Raw genomic sequence first — 26892 nt, 5'->3', positions numbered from 1 at the left:
AAGTGTATACCTTCTTAGCCCATCTGTCTAAGGCTCTGGAATCTATCAGAAGGGGTAGGATTTTTGGCAGCAGTAGCCTTAATGCCTTTTGGTCCTTGGGAAATGATCTCTAGATCCGCAGAAGGATTCTTGAAGAGGAGCAGGAGGTAAAGTGTCTGGGGAAAGGCTAGATTCCTAGAATGCATCATCTACAATGTCCAGAACAGGAGGGGATAGCTAAAGGCCTGTGTTGAGGTAGGAGTACGAATTCCCCAAGCCTCTTTTTGGAGTCAGAGTAATCCTGGCTTTCTGAGCGGAAATGCTTCCTAAGAGTGTGCAAAGTTTCACCGAAAGAAAAGTCTTCTAGAGGGGAAGCAGAGGGAATGGAATTCTCTGCATCAGAATCCTCATAAGTAGATAAGAGCAAATCCTGGTAATCAGAAGGAGCAGAAAAATCAGATTCCTGATCAGAAGAATCAGAAAGAAACCTCAGTTCTAGGTCTCTTAGAGGGGGAAGACTGGCTTCCCCTAATCAAGGTAATGATGTCTTCAGCCATTCTAAGTATTTGTTTTTTAGGAATATGGGCCAGGGCCTGCGGTTTGGTCGTTGATTTTCTAGGTGTGGTGCAAGTTTTAAGCCTGGATGAAAATGATGGCGTTGGTTTAATATGAATGTCTGTAGGCCTGAATATACCCTCAGAAGCCGGTGCCTGCACAGCAGCTCCGGACCCATCCAAGGTAGAGACATCTGCAGGTTCCATAGTCAAAGAAGCATCTCGCCCCATATACCAGACTCTGAATGGGTCTCAGTAAAGGCCTGCGAATCAGAAATAGCGGGTATCAGGGGCTGCGAAAGCACCTCACTGAGTATTGGCGGACTGGCAACTAGCTTAATGGAAGCACTGTCGGCGGTTTTTTACCTATGCGGTCTCTCTCTGTCTTTATCCTAACGTTTTTTCGGAAGATCGGTAGTCGGATGGCTTGAAGAAGCCATTTTGGAGCACACAGAACGAGTACGAAAATAATTAGATGCAAAAATAGCCTGACGACGGATAGTTTGGGAGTTGAATAAGGCACAAAACCGACGAGGGACGTCATGGTCTGGGCCTAAGCAGGGGATGCAGTAAGAATGAAAATGTCTATGAGTATTTGCTTTCCACAGGTAAGACAATTGTTAACTTTTACTGACATTGGTTAGAGCAAGAAAAAAGATCCCCAACGGGGTACTTAGCTTTTTTGATGACTTCGGATCTGAAACCCGAAAACAAAAATTTCAGGAGTCGGACAACTGGCACTTGTGAACTGCTTCAGCCACTGCACAGCAAGAAAGATTGATGTAATGGCGTCGGCTGCATATTTTATACTCCTGATGTCAAGAAGAAGCGACAGCATCAGATGCAGAAATCCGAAGACTCTGGTATTTGGGCCGGCTGAAGGCTAACTGCAGGCAGATAACCCAAATGTGATGACTGCAACAGTGAAACACGAAGAACATCATCATCAGCTTTTCAAAATGGCTAGGTACAATTTCCTTGCAGTAGGTTAACTAACAATCTTAAATGATTGCCAGCATATACTCAGTGACCTGGGGCCTGTATCACGCAGTGTCTTCAGGCTGAGGCTGGGCTCTATTAGGGCCCTCTAGTCCTGTGTGAGGAGGTCCAACAGCAAAGGCTGTGACAGGTTCACCCTTGACATCTGAGTGAGAAGACAGAACCAGAGCAGCCAGGGCAAAAAAACAAAAGTGCTAGGGGAAGACTGAAGAGAATGCATATAAGCGAGACCTGTAAACCTGAAGGATAAGGCACCTGATGCCAAAGCTTCTTTGTGTAGTGCTCTGGAGCAGAACTTCTTCAGCCGTTTACTGCTCGGTGAAGCAAACCGGTCTATCTATTTATCTGATACCCCACAAACGACTATCTGTACAAAGACATCCCTGTGCAACATCCGCTCGTAGGGATCTGCACAGTACAGCCTTTATGCCCGAGTGTAGTATCATTATTAGAATATATGAGTCCAAGCAACCATACTAAGGATGGAATCTACTGCCTTCTGATATTCCCTGCCTCAAAGGCAACTGTGTAACCTACTGAGCCACCAATTCTAAAATCTGGTGAATGGGGAGCTCTACAATATTTACTGATGACCCTGGGAATTTTCCAATGGTGCACATAAGAGGAGATCCAAATCTGATGAGTCGCTAGAACAAAATAGTTATCTGGGTAAGCATGCATCTTATTCCTAACACAGGGACTCGACAAAAAGACTAAATGGGGCATGAAAAACCACAGCAAGGGAGCCTGAGATTTGAAAGAATTTAAGCAGCTGCCACAGGACACCTGAAACAGTGTTACCTTAGCAACACACACAGCATACCTTAGCACAAAATGTCCGACAGATACAAGTGTACTTTTTAGGTTATTACCATGGAATTAAACACACACACACATACAAACACACAGACAAAATATGGCTCTACATGATGTGACTGATAACCTCTAGCAGTGTACGTAAACCTCATCTGACATAATTTTATATTTTAGTCATATTTAGGGTCTATTTTCCAAAGTATTTTTTTCAGGACCAGATGCACTTCCCCCACTGTGGGGGCTCTATTCCCACATCTACAATTGCCATGTATACAACCTCTAAAAATCACACCAAATGTAGAATAAATGGAAATATTTCTCCCAGTTTCTCAGGACTCCCAACCTCAAAGGTAGTATACCACAAAAGCAATGTAAATCATCAAAGATGACTTTGGATGATAAGTCCAGGTTCAATTCAGCAATAGAGGAGGATGGAAAATTAGGGCTGTAAGTTTATAACTACAGGAGTGAATACCATAACAAGGTCTTAGCCTTGGTCTTAATGAAGGATTCTACTACTTGCCAGTATTTACTTCTTGCCCACAAAAGCATCAAAACGTGATGTTAAACACCTAGTTCACTCTCTCATTACAAATCAGCTCGTAGACTATCCCATTACTTGTCTCAGTCATGTATAAAAAAGGGGATTCATTATTGCTGCTGTCCGATTCCAGTTTAAGTGTGCAAGCAGTGTCATAGCAAAATGAGAGGCTTACATGGACATGGCTTCATATCTCAGTAAATATTGCAGAAACAACTTCAGAAAAATAAAAAGGTACACCCCAATAAAAATAAAATCGCTTAAACTGAGTCGATGCTGGAACACCACTTGAAAAATGTTTAATTCTTAACTGGGGACATCATTGGGAAAACTTCACAATTCTGCTACATCTCAAGTGCTTTAGCAAAAGTACTGAGCATAATAGCTAACTATAAAATCATTTAGTAGCTTGATTAAACATGCAAACAGTACTTGTGTCATGCATGTTTAAAATACTATATTTATTTAGAAGAGGTGAGAAACTATGTTATTTAACTCACATTTTTATTCTGAACGTTCTTTCCTCCTTCAAAATAGCATCAGCAAGCTGTTGTTGTTGCTCTATGTCCGAACCTATCAACTGAAAAACAGCTACAATTAATGGAGATTTGCATGCAAGAAAAGTTATGCACTTGCCATAAGTTGCTTAGAGAATTCCATCTCATTAAAAGTTAGGATTTGCACCATGCATGTTCAGATCTGTACACAAACCTTTAGTTAGATCTTCTCTTTCCCATGAAATCCTACGCCTCTCTACTCCACTTCTATGCTAAAGGTACCTTGTACATAAACCCTCCCTTACAGAGACGGGAGGATGCAGTAAATTCCACATGCAGATCTAATGTTATGGTTAAGTATGTAACTTCGGCTAACGAGATTCAGACTTCATTAACCTTTCCTCCTGAGTGGCTGGTCAATGAAGTAGGTGTGACAGCTTAGTGAGTAAAAGTAATGGCCTACTGGTGTGCAAGTTCTCAGATTCTAAGCTGGTATAGCACATTTTTTTTTGGGGGGGGGGGGTTGGGGTTCTGACCTTGTATAATTGGCTACACTTGTAAAAGCCTGCAGACTGATAACCTATTTACCTATGCAATATACCCTCCGACTGCAGCCCTAAAGGAAGATCTGGATCCAGAAGAAATGTCTAGCTTATAACATCTAGTAATGGTGTTCAGTAAAAAGAAGCTGAACCTGTGCAGATGTCAGCTAAATACACCTTCTGTAAAAAAAGAGAATGTGGTCATAGCAACAGTTATGGCTGAATAGGCCCTGGGTAATCCAGGCGACTCTTTCCTATCCTTACAATAAAATGGAAAAAATAACCACTGGAAAGCCAATGAGCCAAATTCACTTTTTCTCTAGTTTCTGTGATCCAAAATAAAAACAAAACGCTGTGCAAGTATTGCTCCTATCTATAAGATACCCAAGTAGCCTATAAATATCCACAGGATGCAGCAAGTACTTTCCCTTGTTAGCACAATCTGTGCAGAACACTGAAATATCAAAAGAGTGATTTAAGGTTAAACTTGGCAGAAACCTTCACATAAAGAAAGAACTGCTCTTCAAGGGAACTCTCTCCATAGAAGACCAAGCATGGAAGGCTGAAACATAAGGCCCGTTGTTCAGAGATCCTTCCAACCATTGTTACAGCTACTAAAAACAGATCTTCCATATCAAAAGAACTAGTTTAAAGATTAGTTTTCAGTTTCTACATAAAAATACAAATCTCATCGGAGAGCAGGCACTCTGATTAAAGGCCACAGTAGAAGGGCACCTTTAAGAATAAAAGGACACCAAATAGGATTTATCATACTTTGGTCAGAGTCAATAAGGTATGAGAAATACTGAAGAATCGCAAAAACAGGGTCTTAGAATGGATTCAGGTTGGGAAGAGCAGTCCAGCTGTCAGGCTTTTCCATTTATCTTTGTGTGCCTTCTGGGTGGAGGTTATCTGAGATGATAATAGAATATTTACCACCTTGTTCAAAAAAGGTTGATCCCCGGCTACCAGTATTGGTGGAGGAATCAAGCTATTCGCTTCAGAGTACAAAAGTTCAGAGAGTGGAGACCAAAGAGACTTCAAAGGGCAACCTGAGAAAGGTTCCAAATGAAACCTCCTCAAGATCAAGTGCCACATCTGTCAGGGTCAGAATGGGACTACTAAAAATCACCTTGGCCCTGTAAAGCTTGGCCTTCTGAACGATCATTAGGGGAAAACACAAAAAAAGTATAAGGCAACTACAAACACTAACCCTACAATCCTTCCATTTCTTCTCTGCCCATAGGTGAAGGGATAAGTAAGAAACCTCTGACATTTACCATTAGTCAAAGAAGCAAACGGATTACAGACTGGAAGCCCTTACTTAAGAACAATGCCCTGGCAGTGTCTTGATACCTCTCAAATACCCTGATTTTGCAGGAACATCCCCTAATGAGATCTCAAGCTTTTGATGCATCCCTCCTAAATTTGGAAATTATTCTGAATTGCTAGGACAAGCAGAAAGAAATGAGCACCAAACATCAGATCCATGGTCATGACTCTAAAAACTTTTGTCTACCTGTGCTGAATTCCATAGCAACCTTGGCCAGCTCTAAACAGCTGATGGCATGAACAGTAGGGAACACCAGTGAATGACCCATGGCTCAATACAGGATGGAGAACTCTAAATTCTATACCATCTCTATAGTTCACTTATGCTAGGGCTAAAGTTTTCCTTCTATAATCTCTCCTTTAGACCCCCCCCCAAACAGATCCCACAATTGTTCCCATCCTTGAAATTTCCTTTCTGCATATAATGCATCATCTTTAGTTCCGGTAAGACCCAAATGGGTCTGGGTAAGGCACAAGCCTGCTAGAATATAGCTAGTGCAGCTGTGGAATTACTGAATTTAGTCCTACACAGCTGAGCCATATTTAACCACAAACTGAATTGCCTTGACCAACTTGTTTCCCCTTAAAGCACCGGTGTGCTTTATGTACCAAAAAAGTCTCTCCAGCTGCCTGGGCAAAATCCTGACACAGATCCTAGTTTCCATCTACAACAAAGGAGACTGTCTGAAAATCCTGCCAGGAGGGGTCAGATTTAGTGCCCTTCAATGGAAGGACCACCATGTGTAGCCTACATGTGATAAGAAACTGTTGCATTGCTTCTGACACCTGATGCAAATCTAAGAGGGTTATTTTACTAGGTCCTCTGGCATGCACGCAGCTTGGGGACATAACACCTTTGGCTTAGTAAAATAATTTCCAACTCTATCACATCATACTAAGATGGACAAACTGCCTTTAGGACTTGACATTCATTCTTAAAATTGTACAATTTGACAACTGAGCCATCTGTTATCACTCTTGGGTTACTTGGATTCTATACCTAACAGAGATATGGACTTCCAAATGTTTTTTTTTTTTTCTCCAAGAACTTAGCCAAGTCCTTAATAAAAACTTTAAATACCTCCCATTTCCAAGGGTTTGGGGGCCTCTTATAAGCATTTACTATGCCAATGACCACAAGGGCCTTTTTAAGCCTAGCCATGCATCTCAAATCTCTGACAAGTTCTGATACCCTTGATAAGTGTAAGCATGGGCCTGGGAGATGAACCATTTACATGTTACCTGTTTGCATTAGAGACATAGGTGCCAAATCAGGGATGAATTTCTGGTTTCCTATCCAACTGTCCAAGTTGCACTTGAATTGGGATAGGGAGGAACTCTGCTTCATATGGATGGGGAGTCTCCAGCAGGTCCTATTTATATCACAGGCAAAAGTCTTTAGAACGGGTAATTCTGGTAGTGTTTGTTTTGTGGATATGCAGGAGGTCCATCAGAGTGGGGTCTGACAATGCCCTGTATGCCAGGCATAGATCTCCCTTCAAAAGCCTGCAGGAGACAGAATACAGGGATAGGGCCTTGAGGTGGTCTGCATAGGGCATATTACTTACGCCCTGTATTCTTTTACTAAGAAACCTCTGTGGACGTAATAGTTGTTGGATATGCCTGGTCAGGTACATACCAAAGGGGGTACTGTAACTGTTCTGTTTGTGGGAAACTGCATCTGTTCTGGGTCCAGGGTAGCCTAATAAGCAATATAGTCCCCTGACCCCCAAATGTCAGCAAGGATACTAAGAACCTCTAAAGTGCTGGAGCTCATCCTCGCTAGGACCATAAAAACAACCCAAGATAATAAAGTTGCCAGCTGTTTGCATATTTGCCAGAATCAAAACAGTGTAAGAAACTTCTCTGTGTGCAAGATTTTCAGTCCATATATTTCTAATTAATCACAGTATATTAATCAGATCAGGATGGAATGGGTGGAGAAGAGTGTCAGGAGTGATTTGTGACAGACGGGTATCAGTAAGAGTGAAAGGGAAGGTCCACAAGAGTGTAGTGAGACCAGCTATGTTATATGGGTTGGAGACAGTGGCATTGACAAAAAGGCAGGAGTCAGAGCTGGATGTGGCAGAGTTAAAGATGTTAAGATTTGCAATCGGTGTGACTAGGATGGATAGGATTAGGAATCGGTATATTAGAGGGTCAGCTCATGTTGGACAGTTTGGAGACAAAGCAAGAGAGACGAGATTCCGTTGGTTTGGACATGTGCTGAGGAGGGATGATGGGTATATTGGGAAAAAGATGCTAAGGATGGAGCTGCCAGGTAAGAGGAATAGAAGAAGGCCTAAGATAAGGTTTATGGACGTGGTGAGAGAGGACATGCAGGCGGTTGGTGTGACAGAGCAAGATGCAGAGGATAGGAAGAAATGGAAAGAGATGATCCGCTGTGGCGACCCCTAACGGGAAAAGCCGAAAGAGAATGATGATGAACTAGAAATATATGGACTGAAAATCTTCCACAAAGAGAAGTTTCTTACTGTGTTTTGTTTTTGGACCCACTACACTTTAGTGGGTTGTTTTCAGACTGGGGATACCACGGAGATTGTTTCTTCATATTTGCCAGAATCAAACTCCTAATTGGGTCTTGGAGAAATGAGTCTAATGATGAGTTAAGTTTCACATGAAAACTAATAAAACGTATCTTTATGTGCTGCAATGTTACAGACCTTCCTATGGAAGTAGTTGCAATATTTTTTAAGCTTAGTTTCCTGAACAAAGACAGTATCAGCCCTTATTTTCTCCCACATACTGACAACAAGCTTTCAGGTTGAAGAAAATCAACAAGCCCCCTGCACAGTCCACAAAACACATGTACACAAGGAGTAGAATTGGGCATTGGGGAGCTAGCACAGTCATCCAAATGTTTAACTGCCACTGCGTTACTACTACTTGCCACAGATATCCTGAAACTAGTAGCTCTCAACACAGTTCCAGAAAGATCACACAGATAAAAATCACACCCTAACTACTGTGGCAGCTAACCACAAAAAGCAGAAAGTACTTTGGAAAGAGTCAAAACCAGGTACAAACTACAGGCTCTAAGTGTTCCCGGAGGATTCAAAACAGTATTTTTTTGTGAAATACAACTACATCTATCACCTATTCCTATGCCCTGACCACCAATAGCAAATGCACTCAACATTGGTGCAGGCTGGAATCAAAGCTGCTATCACAATCCCTTTTCTCCCTGGAAGATGTAGAAGTCTGCGCAGTGACAGAGACGTGGTTTAAAATGGCAGAGAGCACCTGACTGTGCAGGGCTAGAATGTCTTCCAGATGCTTAGACCAGGCACTGCACAAGACAGTAAAAAACATGGTGGTGTCTCAGTCCACATCCAGAAGAAACTCGCATCAACTCTGGGAAAATGGCATGATACACTAGAGAGTTTTCTTGTCCATACAACTATCAGAAACGTCTTGTATCACATATTAGCTAGCTATAGAACTCCCGCTACGACTCAAGAAACCCACAATGTCTATCTACAGGAACTAAAATTACTTGGTTTGTTGTTTGTTTGTTGTTCTTTCAGCTTTTCCAGGTTAGGGGTAGCCACAGTGGAACTCCGGTCCGCTAATGACTGGCAGTAGAGTTTTTACAGGTGCCGAGGTGCCAGCTTGACACTCAACCTTCAACGAAGGCACGCCCATTCTACGCATGTCTTTCGAATGCCAATCGACCGTGGGGAGGACATGCAGACTCCACACAGAAAGCGCTCCAGCTGAGAATCGAACAGGAGAACCTCTTGCTGTGAGGCAACAACTTTATCACTGCACCACCGAGGCTTAAACCAAATACCATTTTCTTAGGTTTTCTTAGATGATCTAAACTATCCAACTCCAGACTGGGAAACCTACACCACCACAAGTGACAACCATAAATATTCCTGGACTGTCAGTACAAACACCGTGGAACACAGAGTACCCACTAGGGGAACAGAGACCCTTGCATCAAAGGCATCTTTAAAAATTTCTCTACAACAATCTCAAGAGATACATTGCCAAGATTAGCTTCAAATCCTAAACTCTGTTAACTCCACTGAATATGCAGAAATGTATACCCCCACACTATAACATGTAAACAGCTGCATAGATGCAGTTGTACCCTTTAAGAACAGGCACAGGGCACACCCCAGAAACACTCCCACATGCTGGAACCATAATAAACAAGCTCTACAATAAAAGAAAAATTTGATCAAAAGTAAGAGCAGCAACTTCTAGAATGATACAGCACTCTTTATTGAAACAAATAACTCTAGAATTTAATAAAATCCACCAGAGCAAAGTTTGAGGCTAAAATTGCTACACAAGTGAAAGACAATCACAAAGTCTGTTTTAGTTGTTTGTAATCTCAGAAGCACAATGCAGCAGTGTGGAGCTAATGGTGAACAACATTACCTACACCAAGGCAGAAGATAGCAAACCTATTAGATGATAAATTCAGCTCTAACTTTACATCTCTCTCTCCTCCATATGTCCGACAAGACATACCTGAAACTAGCTCACTTCCAGCTGTCACACAAGACCAAGTCCTAAATGCACCATCAAAACTTAAAAATATTGCATTGATGGGTTCTGTCAATATCCCTGGTCGCATCTTAAATAGCATGAGGCATGATTTAGCACCCCCCAAACACGGTTCAACCTCAGCCTTTGTAAGAATTTTCTAACATGCAAATGGAGAACAGCTACATTTATTCCCCTGCAAAGAGGAAGACCCTCCACAGACCAAGGCAGTTACAGACCCAAAAGTCTGACAAGTCTAATATACAAAGCCATAGCAATGAACTAATCAAAAAGGAAACAGGAAACCTCCAAACACTGGACCAGTCTTAGTTTGGATCAGTCAATGGCAGGTCAGGCTTACTTAACCTGGTGGACTTTTTTGAAAAGGTCACCAAAACAATGGATGAAGGTAAAATGGTACACACCACATACCTTGGCCTGACCAATGCTTTTGACACGCTACCACATTCAAGTATAGTAGAAAAGTTAAACTGGGAATAACCCCCTACATTACCCACTAGATTTTCAACTGGCTCACAGATAGCTTCCCCTATTTTGATCTCCTGTATCATATCTCCACAAAGAGACCAGGTAAAAGTGGCACTTTCAGTGGTTCAGTGCTGGGGCATCAGTTTGGCATCTACTTCTTTGAAGTAGAAGCCAATACAAAAGGGCTCTGGCTGGCTAACTTTGCAGATGACTGCAAGCTGGAAGCAGTCACTGAATCTCCAAATGACAACCATCCTGCAGGAAGGTTTGCCCCAAATGAACAACTGGTGTCAAAATCATGGACAAACTAACACCAAAAAAATGCATTAACGCATCTTTTGGGAAGTCATCTATGCCAAAGAACTATCGCACTGACAACACACTGTTAAGAGTTTATCCAGTTTGTTTGTAATCTGGCAACTTATGTGGACCTAAATTTCAACCAACATGTGTTCACTGTCATGAGAATATCTTTCTGTACTGCGCAGCTTATAAATAAAAGGAACGGTGTCTAGATCTAGGAATGTTGTTGTCCCCCTTTATTCAGCTCTCATTAGGCCAATCACGGAGTATACATGCATCAACTGAAATGCACACAGAGATACAGGGCCAAAAGGACCCTCAAAGGCCTGCCACTATACTCTATCCTACAGACTGCTAACAGGTGGCCTGTCCATTTATTTATTTATTGACATTGGATTACTGGGAAAGTCCAACTATGTACAAGCCCATTTTTAGTGGAGGACCAGGGAGAAAAACACAAATTATTACAAAACATTTTAAAACCAATAAATTTACAATCTTCAAAAATAAAACAAAAGCATCTGCAGTTTAAATAATTATAACAAATTAGACATAATACAAAAACATTGGTTAAAAATCAATACAAAGATTATGACAATCATTTAATATTTAGAGAAATTTTAAACAGTTTATAGATAAATTAAAGGTAAGAGACCAATACAAAGAGGAATTGCAATATGAAGCGAGTGTAAAACAGGTTTATGGTATATTTAGAGAGAAAATCAAGGAAGAGAATTAGACAGCAGTAAGGAAGTAAGTAAAGAAGGAAGAGTAAAGAGGTATAAGGAATGAAAAGGTACTTATTCACATTTAGGGATATAGTTTATCCTGGTTTTGAGCAAGAACAAAGCCAGATTTCAGTTAGTAAGACTTTCATTGTGGTTTTGAAAGATGGAGTGGAGGATATAGACTTGATGGATACAGGTAAGGAATTCCAGGCCTTAGCATCCTTGTATGAATACAGAATGCCCAGCAGATCTGCTAGGTTTGTAGGCTGAAGTTTTTGGTCACTGGATGGGAACACAGTTGTACAGAAAGTTTTTTACTGCTGGACAGGCAGATGGATGCTGGGTAACTTTATAGGTGGTAAAAAGCTGTGCATATGTTAGCCGATGTGGCAGTTCTAACCAATTTAGGCTTTTCAGTGCTAGGCAGTGGTGGGTTCTGAAAGGAGTATGTGTTGCACATTTAGCAATTTTGTTACAGTATTGCTTAAGATTTAATTTTTGGGAACCTGAAGGATGGTAAGGATGGGAGCATCATCAAGTAGAATGAGGATGAGATAAGTAGTGGCAAGTGTAGTATTAGTTGCATCGATGAGAAAGTTTTTGGCTCTTTAAAGCATCCCTATTTTTGATTAGTTTTTCTTATACAATTTTGTATGTGCAGGTCAAATATAAGTATATCATCCACTATCACCTCTAATAATTTGCTATGAAAAGTGGCTTCAATGGTTGTATTATCAAGACTCAGTGTGCCACCCAACGACAGCCCATAAGGCAAAACAACGTACCCAACACACTAGTCACAGGTGACTAAGTCAGGCACACTGATATCCCACTCACCAGGCTAAACAAAGAGAAGGTTACTGTCAGCTGCCTGTCGGGTACCAGGATCCGCCACATAACCCATGCACTCAGGTCCCTCCACAACAAGTACAAATACGACTGTCATTGTCCATGTTGGTGTGAATGACCCGAGACGTACCTCCCTGGACTACATGAAGAAAGACATGGAAGAGCTCTCCGATCTTGAAGCCCAAGCAGGTATCACCCTAGCCACGAGTAGCATCCTGCCATCGCCCAGAATGATACCGCAGTACAAGGACAAAATGATTGACTTCAACAATTGGCTAAACTTCTGGTGTCACTCTAAGGGGATCCAGTATCTGTCTGCCTGGGATGACATGGTCGACAGACCACAATGCTTTGCCAGAGATGGCCTACACCTGTCACCCCTGGGATTCCGGATACTGGCTATGGCTCTTGCTGCCCCCTATAGTGCCTTTTTTAGGCAAGGTACAAATGACAAATTCACAACTGTAACAGGAACAGGCAAGATAAAAATGAGGGTAATGCTAGAAGTCAAAGTCTCAAAATGCACTCCCGCGAAGCACTCCTTAAAATGGAGAACATCAATATCTGTGCAGTGACTGAGACCTGGTTCAAGGGTCCAGAGAGCACCCCTGCATTACCAGGCTATAACTCATACCACACTTTTCGGCCATCTAACCTGGACCGGAACACCAAAGGCGGAGGAGTGTCCATATTCATTAAGGATATCACCACCAGCCTAGTTGCTCAACTTAATGCATCCGAGATTATCAAAGTGCAACTAACTCTGGGAAAAACTGCAATCCAAATTTAGCTTGCTACAGATCCCCCACTATGCCCCAGGATTCTCACTCCTCTTTTCTTGATATACTAGAAAATGTTAGAGTTCAACCAAACACCCTAATAATGGGCGATTTCAACTACCCCACCATTAACTGGGAAAACTACTCATGCACCAACTCCTTCGCTCAGCACTTTCTGGAATTCATAAATTCCAATGCCCTGGATCAACTTATCTACACCCCCACCAGGGGCAACAATATCCTAGACCTAGACAATTGCCAACATGAGTGACCGGTGTTCCACACCTGAAATCAGCTCCTCGTTGGTCAGATCTGACCATAAGCTAATCACCCTAGATATCCACATCTCTCCCCACCCCTCATTAAGGAAACCATGGAAAAAATTCTCCAAAGCCAACTTTATGCTTCTTAAGACAGCAGTGGTGAACTTCATGACACCCATGCAGACAGTTATGACTGCTGAATCCTACACAAATGCACTCTATAAGCACTTACACGAGTGCATGGATCGTGCTATCTCAAACAGTACCAAGACGCTATCCTCCAAGAAAAGAAACCAATCTGGTGGTCCCCTGCCATAAACAAACTCTACAACAGAAGGAAGAAAATGTTGCAAAAGAGTAAAATCCCATGAGTGGAGGAGCTTCCTGGTCAGCCTCAGTAAAAAGCTAAGATCACTTATAAGATCCTCCAAAGCTAGCTACGAAAAGAAAATCGCAGACAACCACAAAACATTCTTTAGCTATGTCAAGAATCTCAATGGCAACACCCAGATCTGCTCCGAGTTACAGCACAACGGCATGAAAATTACAGAACCAACTGATCTTGCCAACATCCTGGCAGATGGGCTCAGTGCTAACTTTATTCCCCGCTCACCCCCTAAAGGACACATCTATACAGGAAGAATGCAGCATCCCTGTAATCACAACTACGCAGGTAAAAGCTGCACTCAAGCCAAAAACACAGCATCCATGGGACCAGACAACATCCCAAGCTGCGTTTTACATGACCTTCAGAACGAACTGGCTCCCCACCTAAGCACCATGTTCAATCATAGCCGCACGTCAAACTTTGTGCCAAATGAATGGTGCACAGCAACAGTTATCCCACTTCACAAAGGGGGAGCTACCACTAATCCTGGGAACTATCGCCCTATTAGCCTGACAAGCCTGGTCTGTAAGGCCATGGAACGTATCATCATGGAATTCATAAACAAAGACATTGGTAACCTCCAATCTCTGGCCCCTACTCAGTTCGGGTTTGTGAAAGGCAAATCATGCCTCCTGAACCTGATCGACTTCTTTGAGGCAGTCACCAAAGCCGTAGACGAGGGTAAAGTGGTTCACACAGCCTATCTTGACCTTGCCAAGGCTTTCAACACCATCCCCCATTCTGGAATTATAGCCAAACTCACTAATCTAGGTATAAATCTCTATGTCACAAGATGGGTTGCCAACTGGCTCACTGACAGAACCCACACTGTAAAAATTACAGACTCCAAATCTAACTTCAAACCAGTGACAAGTGGAGTATCACAGGGTTCAATCCTGGGACCTCTCCTGTTTGGCATCTACTTCTCTGAAGTACAGGCCAACATAGAAGGCCTTAGGCTAACGAAGTTCACAGATGACTGCAAACTAGGAGCCATAGTAGATTCCCCAAATGATGTGGACATCCTACAGAAGGGTCTCACTACGACAGATGCCTGGTGTCAGCGGCATGGCCCCAAGTTCAATGCCAAAAAGTGCACTGTCATCCCCTTTGGTAAAAACCCTGTACCCATGAACTACCACATAGGCGGCAGTCTATTTAACATTGAATGTGTTGTAAGAGACCTTGAGACCCAGGTGGATTGTAGTCTCTCCTTTGATAATCACATCGCCACAGTAGTCAGGAAATCCTTCTACGTGGCACACCATCACAAAAGGGTTCTCATCCAGGAAAAAAAAGAGGTCATTGTTGCCCTCTACTCGACACTCATTAGACCCATTATAGCGTACAATGCCCCTTTTGGAATGTAGCTCAAGACATCTGCAGCAGCTGGAAAGGCCAAGGAAGTACCTCACAAAGAGAATTACTGGCCTCAAACAGATGCCCACCACTGACAGTCTCAAAAAACTCCAGCTTTACTCCATAGCATATCGCCTACTCCAAGGTGATCTCTGCCTAACATATAAAGTTATGTCAAACCCAGAGCTTTTGGACATGCTACACCTAAAGAAATCCCAATCTCTCTGAGCTACACACTCTAGGGACCTAAACCTTGTCACTACATTAAACAGAACATGCTGGAGGGATAGATTCCTGTCCCACAGACTTCCCATACTCTGTAACAAGCTACCCATCTATGTCAAGCAAAGTTCCTCATTAGCACTCTTAAAGAAAATTCTTGATGAGTGGATGGGAAACAGGAAATACACCCCAGGGATCACTTCTGTGGCTCTGTTCAACAGGAGCACAGGAAAATAACTTTCTTGGATGGCATAAGCCAGGGAACCTTGTTGGCTAGGCTTACTTAGGCCCTTGGGCCAATAACCTAGTACCTACCTATGAACCTATAAGAGAGAGGACTTTAAATTGTTTTTTCATGAGAGGGTTTTGGGGGAAATAAGTAGTTTATCTTTTTTTATGTTGAGCATGTGTTAAGTTACAAAGCCATGTTTTCAGTGGCTGTTACAAGGCATCCTCTAACCCTATACAAATGGATCTACTGCACATCAACAATTCATATGGCATCAATAGAGATTTAAATCTCTTCTGCAACAACAGAATGATTTGGAGGGGAAGGTACATCTCACAAAGGACACCACTGTGCTGAAACAGACTCCCCATCCACATTAAACAAAGCCCACCCCTGTCCTTATTCAACAGCAATGTGGAAATATGGATGTGTAATAGAAAACTTACCCTGGCACTGCCCCTGTACTAATAAACAGAGGCAGCTCTTAAATGCTTTATCTCATGTATGGGTCCCCCTCAAATTATCTATGGTATTGATCCCGCTTATTCTTACTAGGCATTATATATACAGTAAACTCTCATTAACCGGAACTCAAGCAACCGTCAAAAAAAAAATATTGAAGAAATACAGTATAATTTTCATGTGCTGCGCTGCACTTTGTCCCCCCCCCCCGCAAAAACATACCTTACGTTTTTATTTTAGAGAGTTTTAAAAAGGAAGATAGGAATAAATTCCCTCTCTCCCCAAACGAAGAACAAGTCAGACCACACAAATAGTAAATTATACAGCATTATTCAGGCCTATTTTTAATATTAACTCTCAAGCATCCAGAAACTACAGTTATCAGACATCTAGCAATTCCTATGGGTGCCGGTTAAAGGAGCGATTACTATATATAGACTAGGGGATGGGAAAGGCAAACACCAAACTGAATAGGTTAATTCAAGCACAAAAAGGGAAACTGGCTAGGCTTAAAATGGCCTGCAAGGGCAGCTAGCCTAGTACTTATCATGAACCTATCACCTGGGAGGGAGAAGAAAGCATTATGTATAGCATTTGCACTTCACAAAACAATTCTGATAACTTAAGACATGTTTTTATCAAGTTAACATTATAACAAAAAGATGCAGCTTAACGTGTTATAAAATTCTCTCCCACAAGATGTCAGCAGACAAATTTTTACTGAGTCACATGCAGCACACATTAATGGGTCGACTAAAAGTCAGTCCTTGGAAACTGCTAAGGTACACAAAAGACTAGCCTGGGGAATTTCTGTCTTCAAGCAACTGACATTACAAAACTATCACACAAGGAAAAAATGACGCTTTTCATAAAGTTGGCAAAAATGGGCATCCTGAGACAATGCAGAAATTCTTGTTTTTAGACAATCACCTAATTCTCAAATGATCTGATACAGTATGGGACAGATGTAATTATACATTGTCACTGGAGGAGAGACTCTCACATACAGCCACTAAAAATACCTAACAGTTTGTCAGGAACACACAACATGACACTATACCCGACACACACACACACACACACACACACACACACACACACACACACACACACACACACACACACTGCAGGACAGATGCACAGACCCACTTGTGCTGAGGCTCAAAGTAATCTTCCCAAACCAAACCCTCAAAGGCCTCCCAGATAGAGTAATTACAACAATTATCTTCAAGTCAGATAACATGGATTTCTCAGACTATGTGCTCCAGGCCAGTACAAGCCTAACACTGAGAAACATTATAGCTTCTCCAAGGAGGAAACCACAGTATGAACAAAATAATCTATTTTAAAAATTAGCAGGGGGTGTATAATATCTGTCAGCCTGGGAGTGTATAGCTGACATACCACAATGTTTTGTCAGGAAGCTCGCATCTGTCCCAGCATGGCTTTCAAATACTGGCTAAAACCTTGCCCACCCCCATAGTGCCTTTTTAGGCATTTCTAAACTGATAAACCATCCATCATAGCTAAATAATCCAAAGGTGGTACTGTTCAATGCCAGGAGTCTTAAGCAAAAAAAAAAAATCACTCCCTGCAAGCTCTCCTAACCCTGGAGGATATAGACATCTAAGTAGCTACTATGACATGGCTTAAAGCCATGGAGAGCACACTGGCAGTATAGGGCTAGAATGCCTTTGACACATTTACACCAGATACTGCACTGAAAGGGACAAAAGGCGGAAAAGTCTCAATTTACATAAAAAACAATCACACCTCAAGTTGCTCAAGCAGTATGATGCACTTTAGCTCTTCCATGTACCACTCACCATAAGAAAAGTCCCCTTACCATTTCTTTGCAAGTCATAGGTCCCCCTTTATGACACAGGAAACCCATACCACTGACTTAAATGAACTTGAGTTGCTCTACATTCATCCCACCACCATACTCATAAGAGACTTCAACTACCCCACTATAAAGTGGGGATCGTACCCCAAATCTGCAGCTCAGTCCTGGGCTGTGACAACACAAATGACCTGCACCAGCTAGTCTGTATGCCCACAGCCTTGACCCAGGCCTCACCAACATGGGGGAACAATACATCCCTCTCATGTAATGTCCTCGACCTTCAGGTTGGACCATAAAGCAGTCTCCTTCAAAATACAAATAAAACCTGGGATGCCAAGTAACCCTGGGACTTTTAGGAATTATTCCAAGGCAAACTTCCTCCTTTTAAGTGACACTCAGGAAATTTCAATCCTCTCCCAAAACCCAGGGAACACCACAACACAAAACAACTTTACAATCACATATGCTGCTGCACAGAGGCAATACCTACCCAAAACAAATCAAAAGCTACCTTGGTGGAATCCAATCATCAATAGATTATAACAAAAGGAAGAAAATCATGCCCAATTATAGGAATGCCCAAGCAAGGTAAGAACTCCCTCGTCAAATTAAATTCACAGCTCAAGAAACAATCTGCCAAAGACAAATTTAAGGTAAAAGTAGCCTACCATGCTAAGGACAACTGTTACAAGACATTCTTCAGCTATGTGAAAAACCACAAAAGGCAATACACAACAATGTGCCAAACTAATTGTAAATGGAAACACCTAAACTGAACATGAGGAAACATATCTGCTGAGTGATAAAAATCATCTCCAATTTTACCTACTCCAAATACCTCCAAATTTTACCCAACCCATATACCTCTCAAGAAATACCCCATAACCATAGCTACCAATTATCACTAGGGAGCAGTTCCTCAATGAACTCTCTATGGCCAAAAACAATACATCAATAGGACCAGATAATATTCCAGGATGCCTGCTTAATAGCATGAAACAGGACCTACTGGGGCCATTGGAAGCACTACTCTATCACAGCTTCCAAACAGGCTTTGTGCCAAGCAAAAAAAAGAGGACTGCAACTGTTATCTCTGACAACAGTGGGCAATCCACTAACCAATAAGCATGACTAGTCTCTTATGCAAGGCTATAGAAAAAATAATGGACATGATGATTCAGACATTAGATCTAACCCAGTCTGTTTTTATCAAAAGCAGGTTATGCCTACTCAACTTGGTGGACTTCTTTAACGTCATCAAAGCAATGCAAGAGGGCAAAATGGTGCTTACTGCCTACTTCGACCAAGTCAAAACACTTAACACAATACCCCCCCCCCAAGCATTGTAGACAAGCTCACAAAATTAGATATAAATCCCTATGTCACTTGCTTGATAGCCAGCTGGCTCACAGATCAGAAAAAGTCAGGATGGGCAAGTCTACTTCCGCAAAAATGCCAATTATCGAGTCCCCCATGGTTTGGTGCTAGGACTGTTCCTTTTTTGTAATTATTTTTCTACATCAAGGTCAATGTGAAAGGCCTCTAGCTGACAAAGCTTGCAAAGGATTACAAATTAGGTGCAGCCACAGAATCTCCTATGAAGGCCTGACACTGGCTAACAACTGATACCAGAGTCTCAGTCTAAAATTCAATGACAAAAAATGTATAATAGCATCTTTTAGAAAGACAACTACCCCTGAAAATTACTGCACTGATAATACACCTGTAACAGCTGGTCCTGTGGTCATGGATATGGGAACGCATGCAAACAGTGGCTTGGCCTTTGACCCTTACATGTGTACTGCAGTAAGGAAATATTTCTACGTTGAGCAACTTATAGGCAAGGGTATGGAATTAAGGTCCAAAGAGGTCATTGTTCAGTTGTAATTGATCCTCACTAGACCAGTCATGGAGTACAATGCCCCCCTTTGGTGTGTACATGACCAGGAATATACAATAACGGATCCTTCACAAGGGTTCTTCAAAAAAGAATACAAGGCACAGGCAACATGTCCTGACTGCCTCAATGCCTTATCCTTGTACTCGGTCTCCTACAGACTGCTGAGAGGCGAATGATGCCTGGCTTTCAAAGCATTCTCTGAGCCAGGCCTTATGAAGCTGTTGCACATCTGCAAAACAAATGACATGGAAACACATAATCTAGGGACCTAAACTTCATCTGCATCATAAAGAACACATGTTGGGGAGACAGGTATGTGTCTCACAGACTACCCCTTCTCTGTAAGATTGTTAATCCACAATGTCCTGCAGTAGAGAAATTAATCACCATTTACCACATTTTTCATATTTACGTTTGTATTTTTATATCCGAGAGATGCAGAGTGTGAAATGCCATAATTCATTGCCAATGTCTATTTACTATCACACAATAAAGATCTTGCTACTTGTTTGTTCGTAATCATGAAAATAAGCAACATTTCCATATGTACTTCATACTTCAAAAAGCAAATAACATGCAAACTTAATGCATGCATCAAGAGACACCTTAGATGATGAAGAAAAAAAGAAGTTATGTATTCACCATAATGCTCCGAGTAGTAGTTCTTCATTTGTCTTCAACCTGTGGGGTTTGGATCCGTAATGGATCCAAGCTGGCAACTTTGCAAGCATCTACTCCGAGCGCCAATCTCCACCCCCTACCCATAATACACCATCACTACCTTCCAACTCTCAGATCGAGTTTGCTGCACCCTACACTAAACAACCCGATCCAAAACACCTTACACGCACAAAATGCCAGCTGTGAACGCTGTCCATATGGTAAGGCCAGGGGGAAGGCGGGAGGGATGGCTGAAGACAAATGAAGTAGAACTACTCAGATGGAACGTTATGGTGAGTACATAACTTCTTTATCTGAAGTAGTTTACTTCATTTGATCTTCAACCTGTGGGACAGAGACCCCAGCTACCAACAAAAAACCCTAGGTGGCCCACATGGAAGGATATTTCAGAGCACTGCAGAGCCAAAAGGATGCTCTCTCTCTGGAAATCATGTCCAGTTTATAATGAGAAATAAAGGTATGAGATGAGGACCAAGTAGCCGCCAAACAAATATCGTCCAAAGACGCTCTGGACCAAAAGGCAGCTGACGTAACCATGGACCTGATAGAATGGGCATTCGTCTTACCCGGAAGAGACATGTTTTTATCTTTGCAGACCTAAAGGATGCATAGGGAAATCCATCTGGCAATAGTCACCTTCGAAACTGGTTTGCCCAGAAAAGGCATAGCAAAGGACACAAACAACTGATCAGACTTGCAATGGGTTTTAGTCCTGTGCAAACAGAAGCGTAATTGTCTATGCACATCTGACAAATGCAATTTATATTCACTCCTGTTCTGAAAATTTGGAAAGAAGACAGGTAGGTTGATTGATATTTGTTTCAGAGGCCACTTTAGGTAGAAAGGAAGTATTAGTACAAAGGGAAACCCTGTCTTTATGAAAGATCATATATGGAGGTTTTACAGATAATGCTTAAAGTTCTGATACTCTCCTAGCCGAGGTAATAGCCACTAAAAAGGTCGTCTTCCAGGATAAAAAATTCAGGTCCACAGAAGCAGCAGGCTCAAAAGGCAGAGCAACCAAGGCTTGTAAAACTAAGGTAAGATACCAAGGAGGGGCAGAATCCTTAATAGGGTGTCTTAAAAGAAAGGTACCTTTAATAAACGTTTTGCAAAGTCTGGAGGAAGTTAAGGAAGCCATATTCTCACCTATATGAAAATTAGAAACGGCTGCCAGTTGAACTTTTACTGTAGATGAGCTGGTACCCTGCTGGAAAATGTATGCCAAGAACTCAAGGACTGCTAGAATAGGAGCTGTGAAAGGGTTTAAGTTCCTCTGAGAAGCCCAGATAGAAAAACACTTCCATTTGCTACGGTAAATTTTTCTGGTGGACAATTTATGAGCTGCAACCAAAATATACTTAACTGGGGAACTGGGAGTCTTGGCAATCAAGGGAACTGGACCAGCCAAGCCATGAGCTTCAGACTGCCCAGGTCTGGAATGAAGGCCCCTCGAAGGGTGCAAAATGAGAACTACAAGATGAGACCAAAGACAGGGAAACCAGATTTGGCAAAGCCAGAATGGGGCAATGAGGATAATTCTGCTTCCCAACTGTCGAGCCTTCTGTAGAAATGTTGTCATGGGAGGCAAAGGAGGATAAGCATAAAGAAGATCAGTAGGCCAAGCATGGACCAGAGCGTCCCTGGGGGATTCCCGCTGTGGGTGGATCAGAGCGAAGAACTCGCTGCACTTCGCATCGGAAGGAGATGCAACGAGATTGCAAGGCCGACCCCACTCGAGGAAGACCCGCTCCGCTACCGAAGGATTCAGAGACCACTCAAAAGGCATTAGAAGAGTCCTGCTCAGTTTGTCCACCAGAATACTGGACCGACCTAGAATGTGCGTTGCTACCAGAAAACGGCTGATAGAGATCGCCCATTCTCACTCTCATGGCCTTGCAACAAAGGGGATAAGAGTTGGTTCCCCTCTGTTTTTTGATGTACCAGACCACTGACATATTGTCTGTCTGAATAGCAATCATTCCCAGAGGAAGAAAGGCATGAAGGGCCTGCAGTGCTAATAAGACCGCCCTCATCTCTAGAACATTGATTATGCAGTTTGATCTCGTTTGGGAACCACGTGCCTTGGACCGTCCTGCCCGAAAAATGCCACCCCCCCCACCCTAGTTGGGAGGCGTCCGTGATCACCCTGGCTTGGGGAGGGGCTGCAAGAAATGGGCGTACCTCTATGAGCTCCAGGGAAAGTATCCACCACAAGAGAGACCTCCTGCAGGTGTTGCTTATGTGAATAGGATGAGTCAATGGCAGATCTAAAAGGTACCACTGGACCGCTAACGGTCACTGCAGAATTCGCATATGAAGACGAGCACAGGGGAGAAGAGTAATGGTGGCTGCCTTGGAACTCAAGGCTCAAAACCGCCTCGGCCGGTAGAAGATGAGACTATAGGATCACAGATACATGAAATCGTAGGTTCCCGACTCTTTCTTGAGTTGAAAAGACCTTGGTTTGAGACATATTGATTCTCGCTCTTATACAGTCCAAGATCTGAACAGGGTCTAGAGAAGACATGGATATGTTGTGATGCCCGGCAAGTCTTACAATTTCAGGAAATAGTCTCTGGCCTGACAAAGTAGACGCCTGGTGGGAGCAGTGAGGAGCCAATCATCCAGGTACGGATAAGACCTGTAACCCCTGAAGCCCCAGGTGAGCCGCTATTACTGCTGTGACCATGGTGAACACCCTGGGAGCTTTGGTGAGATCAAAGGGTAAGGCTCAGAATTTATAGTGATTGGTCCCTAGCCGAAAGCAGAGGAACCTCCTGGAGCGTCTGTGCATTTTGATGTGACAGTACGTGTCCTGGAGATCCATGGAGCACATCCAGACATTCTCCTGCAGGTAAGGTAGAAAGGACTGTAGAGAGACCATCCGGAACTTCTCTTTGGCAACTGACAGGTTTAGTGTGGAAAGGTCCAGAATGGGCCTTAGGTCCCCCATCTTTTTTGGCACCAAAAAGAACCTGGAATAGATGCCTGACCCGGACTGATCTCGGGGGATGGGCTGGATGACTCATTTCCTTAGCAGCTTTCTGACTTCTACTGCTGCTGCCGCCTCCCTTTGTGCGGGTGGAATGTCCAAGAGGTGTTTTGGTGGAATGGGAGGAGTTATAAAGGGGATTGTATAACCTCTGGATATTATTTGCAGCACCCAACAGTCTGATGACACAGACTCCCATGCCATCAGGTGCATTGAGAGGCGACCCCCGACTGCCTCCAGGGGAAGGCGAGTCCTGAGTACCCTGGGAATACTGAGACTTACGGAACCACATCTTCTTTTGCCCCCCCCTCCAATTCCTGGAAAAGGATCTTTGGGGGTTAGAGAAGTGGATTCCGACGGCAGGCAGACAGACAGAGTCTTCCTATCCTTCTCACTCTGGATTAACATTTCAGGAACTGTCTTCCGAAACAAGGAAGAACCATGAAAAGATGCCTTAAAGGGTTCCGTGAATTGACCAACCCTAAGCCAGGCCTCATGGCAACGCCGGACTCAGCAGCCCTTGCTGCTCCTTCAATGGCATGTGACAGGAGGTGCATGGACGTATTCGTAACCGCTTTGAGAGTGGCCATTCTCGCGGAGAATGTGCATTTATCCCCCAGAGACATGGACTCTGGGGGCAACGTAGTGAACTCCTTGATGAGGTCTCAATGTAGTCTAGTAACGTGGGCCAAATAATGCAGCACCCTTATAGAAAAGGTGGCTGAAGCATATGTCCGCTTTCCGGAAGATCCATCGTCCTGATCTCTTGGTCGGGCGGGACTGTAGAACCTTCCTGGGCCAGTTCTTTCTTGGTGGTAGACACTACCATCATGACGTCCACAGGGGACCCCTTGTTCCAGCACGGTCTGTCCAATGGAGGGGTCAAGATCTTATCAGGGCACCTGGGGATTGGCTCCATGGTGTCCGGCTCCTTCCATGCCCTGGTGGTAATAAGGTCCACCAAGGGATCCGCTGGGGGGTGGGGACACCCAGGGGGTAGATGGGCCCGTGTTGAAGGCCTTCAGGAACACATACTCGTCCAAGGAAAGTTTGGGGTCAGACCAACCCCCTGCTGGCGCAGGATTTCCATGATGTCTCCAAAGGAGACATCTTCGGGGGGTGATCTGGGAGAACTGGTATCCTCACTGAGGGACTCTGGAGAGAAGTCCAGGTGCCTCCTTTTGCACATTCGCTTGAGAGGGATCTCTTTAGTGGGACTTTCCAGAGAGGGCTCACAAACTACTGCTCTCCCCAAATCCGTTGTGTGGATCGGAGCCAAGATACCGAAGGGTAGACCTAGACCTGACAGTGTCGGCACCAACGGAGAAAGACCCAACCCCTCAGATCAGACACCCAGGCTCCAGCTCCAAAAGCCGCTCTGGTCCGAACCATGGCCGGCATCGACGTACCTGGTACCATCGGCGCCGGCCCTCTGACTCTGGGACCTCTCATTTCCAAAAACTCAGATACCGGGGGGCAGATCAGTGATGGAGATATCAGGGCAAAGAAGGGAAGTGAGTCTCCCCTTCTGGAGGGACAGAGGGCTGGCAAGACCCCCATCTGAATCTAGGTTGGAATAAACCTTCGCATCATTTTGTCCAGGTCTGCTTCAAACTACAGGTGGACCACGACAAGGCCACCGATGCTAGCCGGGAGGGTCGGTGTACGGAGGCCCAGGAAAGAGGCCTAAGCTTCTCCGGTAAGAATCTCTGCGATTGGAGCGGAGGAGAAGCTGGCCTAGAAAAAACTGTCTGTTTGGGAGGACCACCCACCGGATCTGAACAGTCTGGGGGATCTCTTCCTCCCTTTGTCTCTCTCTGTCCTTGCTCCTCTCGTTCTTGGATTCCCTAACCACAGGCCTTTGATCAGGAGGTTGAGTCCCAGCCTGGGAGGGAGAGGAGACCGTGGCCAAAGTAGAAGGTGTGGTCACAGCAGTGACCGCAATGGAAAAAGAGGCAGCTGCCTCCATAGCAGGCAGTTAAGTCCCTTAAGGATCAGCGTTGCCCTACAATCCCTTAAGGGCCCTGGGGTTGAACCCCACACAAACAGAGCAGTCGGAAGAAAATGGGCTGCCCCCAGACACACAACACAGTGTGGCCATCCACAGGGGACAACTTATGGCCACACTCTGTGCATTTTCTAAAGATCAGTTTGGCCTGCTCAGCCATATCCAACTCATAAAAACGTTTAACCTAGCAAGGTTTAACTGACTACCCAGTCCCAACACTCTCACACACTCACTCGGAAGGTAGGGGAAGGGAGAAAAGGCCTAAACTACCTAACACGACACAGCAACTTCTTTTTTTGAAGAATGCGACACAAAAACGAGGGAATGGGAGGCAAGGCACAATAGGAAGCCTACCTACACTATCACAACGCAGAACACCCACAAAAAACCTGAGAAAAGTACCTACCACGTCTGGAGCTCTAGACCACACTTCTTGGCAAAGCCGCGGCAAATGAGATCTGAGGTAAGGAAGGAGATGGATAGATACTATGGGTAAGGGGAGGAGCTTGGAGCTAGGCTCAGATGCTGTTGAAATTGCCATCTCGGATCCGATCTGGATCAGACATCCCACAGTTGATGATCAAATGAAGTTAACTACTTTAGATCCGAACAATTAATCATTTCTTATTTCTGTAAATATCGCAGTGAGCGAGCACTCAGAGGAATTTCTTGTCATGTGAAATACTGTTGGAATACGTTTGTCAACCAGGTATAAGCTATGACTAGGTTATACAGTTTCCAAGATAAAGTTGAACAAAAAATATAATTCTGAGTTTGTGCGCATTAGAATACAGTATTTATGGAAAGAGTATGAATACACTGACTATTATCCCTGTAAATAATACGGTTTTCTGACAACACTGATATTTGTTCAATTTCAATAGCTTTTATTGTTTACAAAACATTTACATTTGTTTAAAATACACAAGTTGATTTTTCAGAAAACGCAGCCTACACACCACTGCATTCCAGAGCAAGAGGTGAGGCACTGCACACCACATAGGTGTTAATGACCTAACAGAAGGAAGAGATTGTTTCTTCTTGCTTGGTGGTGGTGGTGGTGATTTATCTGATGATATCTACACTAGACAAGAAAATATTTGCTTTCAGTTTGCCTTAATTTCTGAACCCCAACTAGTAGAAGCTGCCAGATGGGAATGAGTTGCAAAAGTGTTTATAAATGCTTCAATGCCTTAAGACATTTCATATGCTACTGATTGTGCTGGGTATAAAATGTGTAAGGCAGTCAAGAATTTAAGCTGGCAGGATGCCCATGTCTCACTCATACATCCGATATAAGGCACCATTGCTTTTCTTTACAAAAATAAGACATTACTGTAGTCTGGAGAGACGCACACTGGTGTCCCTGCAATTAGCAGCTTGTCACCAAACTCTTTTGCACTTAAAGACACCAGTTCTCCTTCTGCGTAATCAAAGAAGCACAGAACATAATGTATTGGGATATTAGGCAGCCTGTCCTGTGCCATAATCTTTCAATAGCAATGGGGGTGTTCAGATTCAAGAGAGTTACAAGCCCAGTGTTCGTAAACTAACTGTACTGTTATCCTCCTTCCCTTCTGACAAGCCAAATAAACCTTAAGATAATTACA

The 26892-nt window shown here is 43.4% G+C and overlaps 1 protein-coding gene across 1 annotated transcript in view; it reads right to left on the bottom strand.

Annotated features, from left to right (window-relative positions):
* CENPM (centromere protein M) overlaps positions 1–26892 on the bottom strand; it is a 562514-nt gene that overhangs the window by 481506 nt on the left and 54116 nt on the right. The window contains exon 2 of the mRNA XM_044075405.1: positions 3390–3469. Within this exon, the coding sequence (XP_043931340.1) occupies positions 3390–3469 (80 nt within the window). The remainder of the gene's footprint in view (positions 1–3389; positions 3470–26892) is intronic.

Source organism: Protopterus annectens, chromosome 1.part1, assembly GCF_019279795.1.
Source record: "Protopterus annectens isolate FY-2018-M chromosome 1.part1, PAN1.0, whole genome shotgun sequence".
Lineage (NCBI taxonomy): Eukaryota > Metazoa > Chordata > Ceratodontiformes > Protopteridae > Protopterus > Protopterus annectens.
The sequence above is the reverse complement of the archived record's forward strand: the minus strand, read 5'-3'. Positions and strand labels throughout refer to the sequence as shown.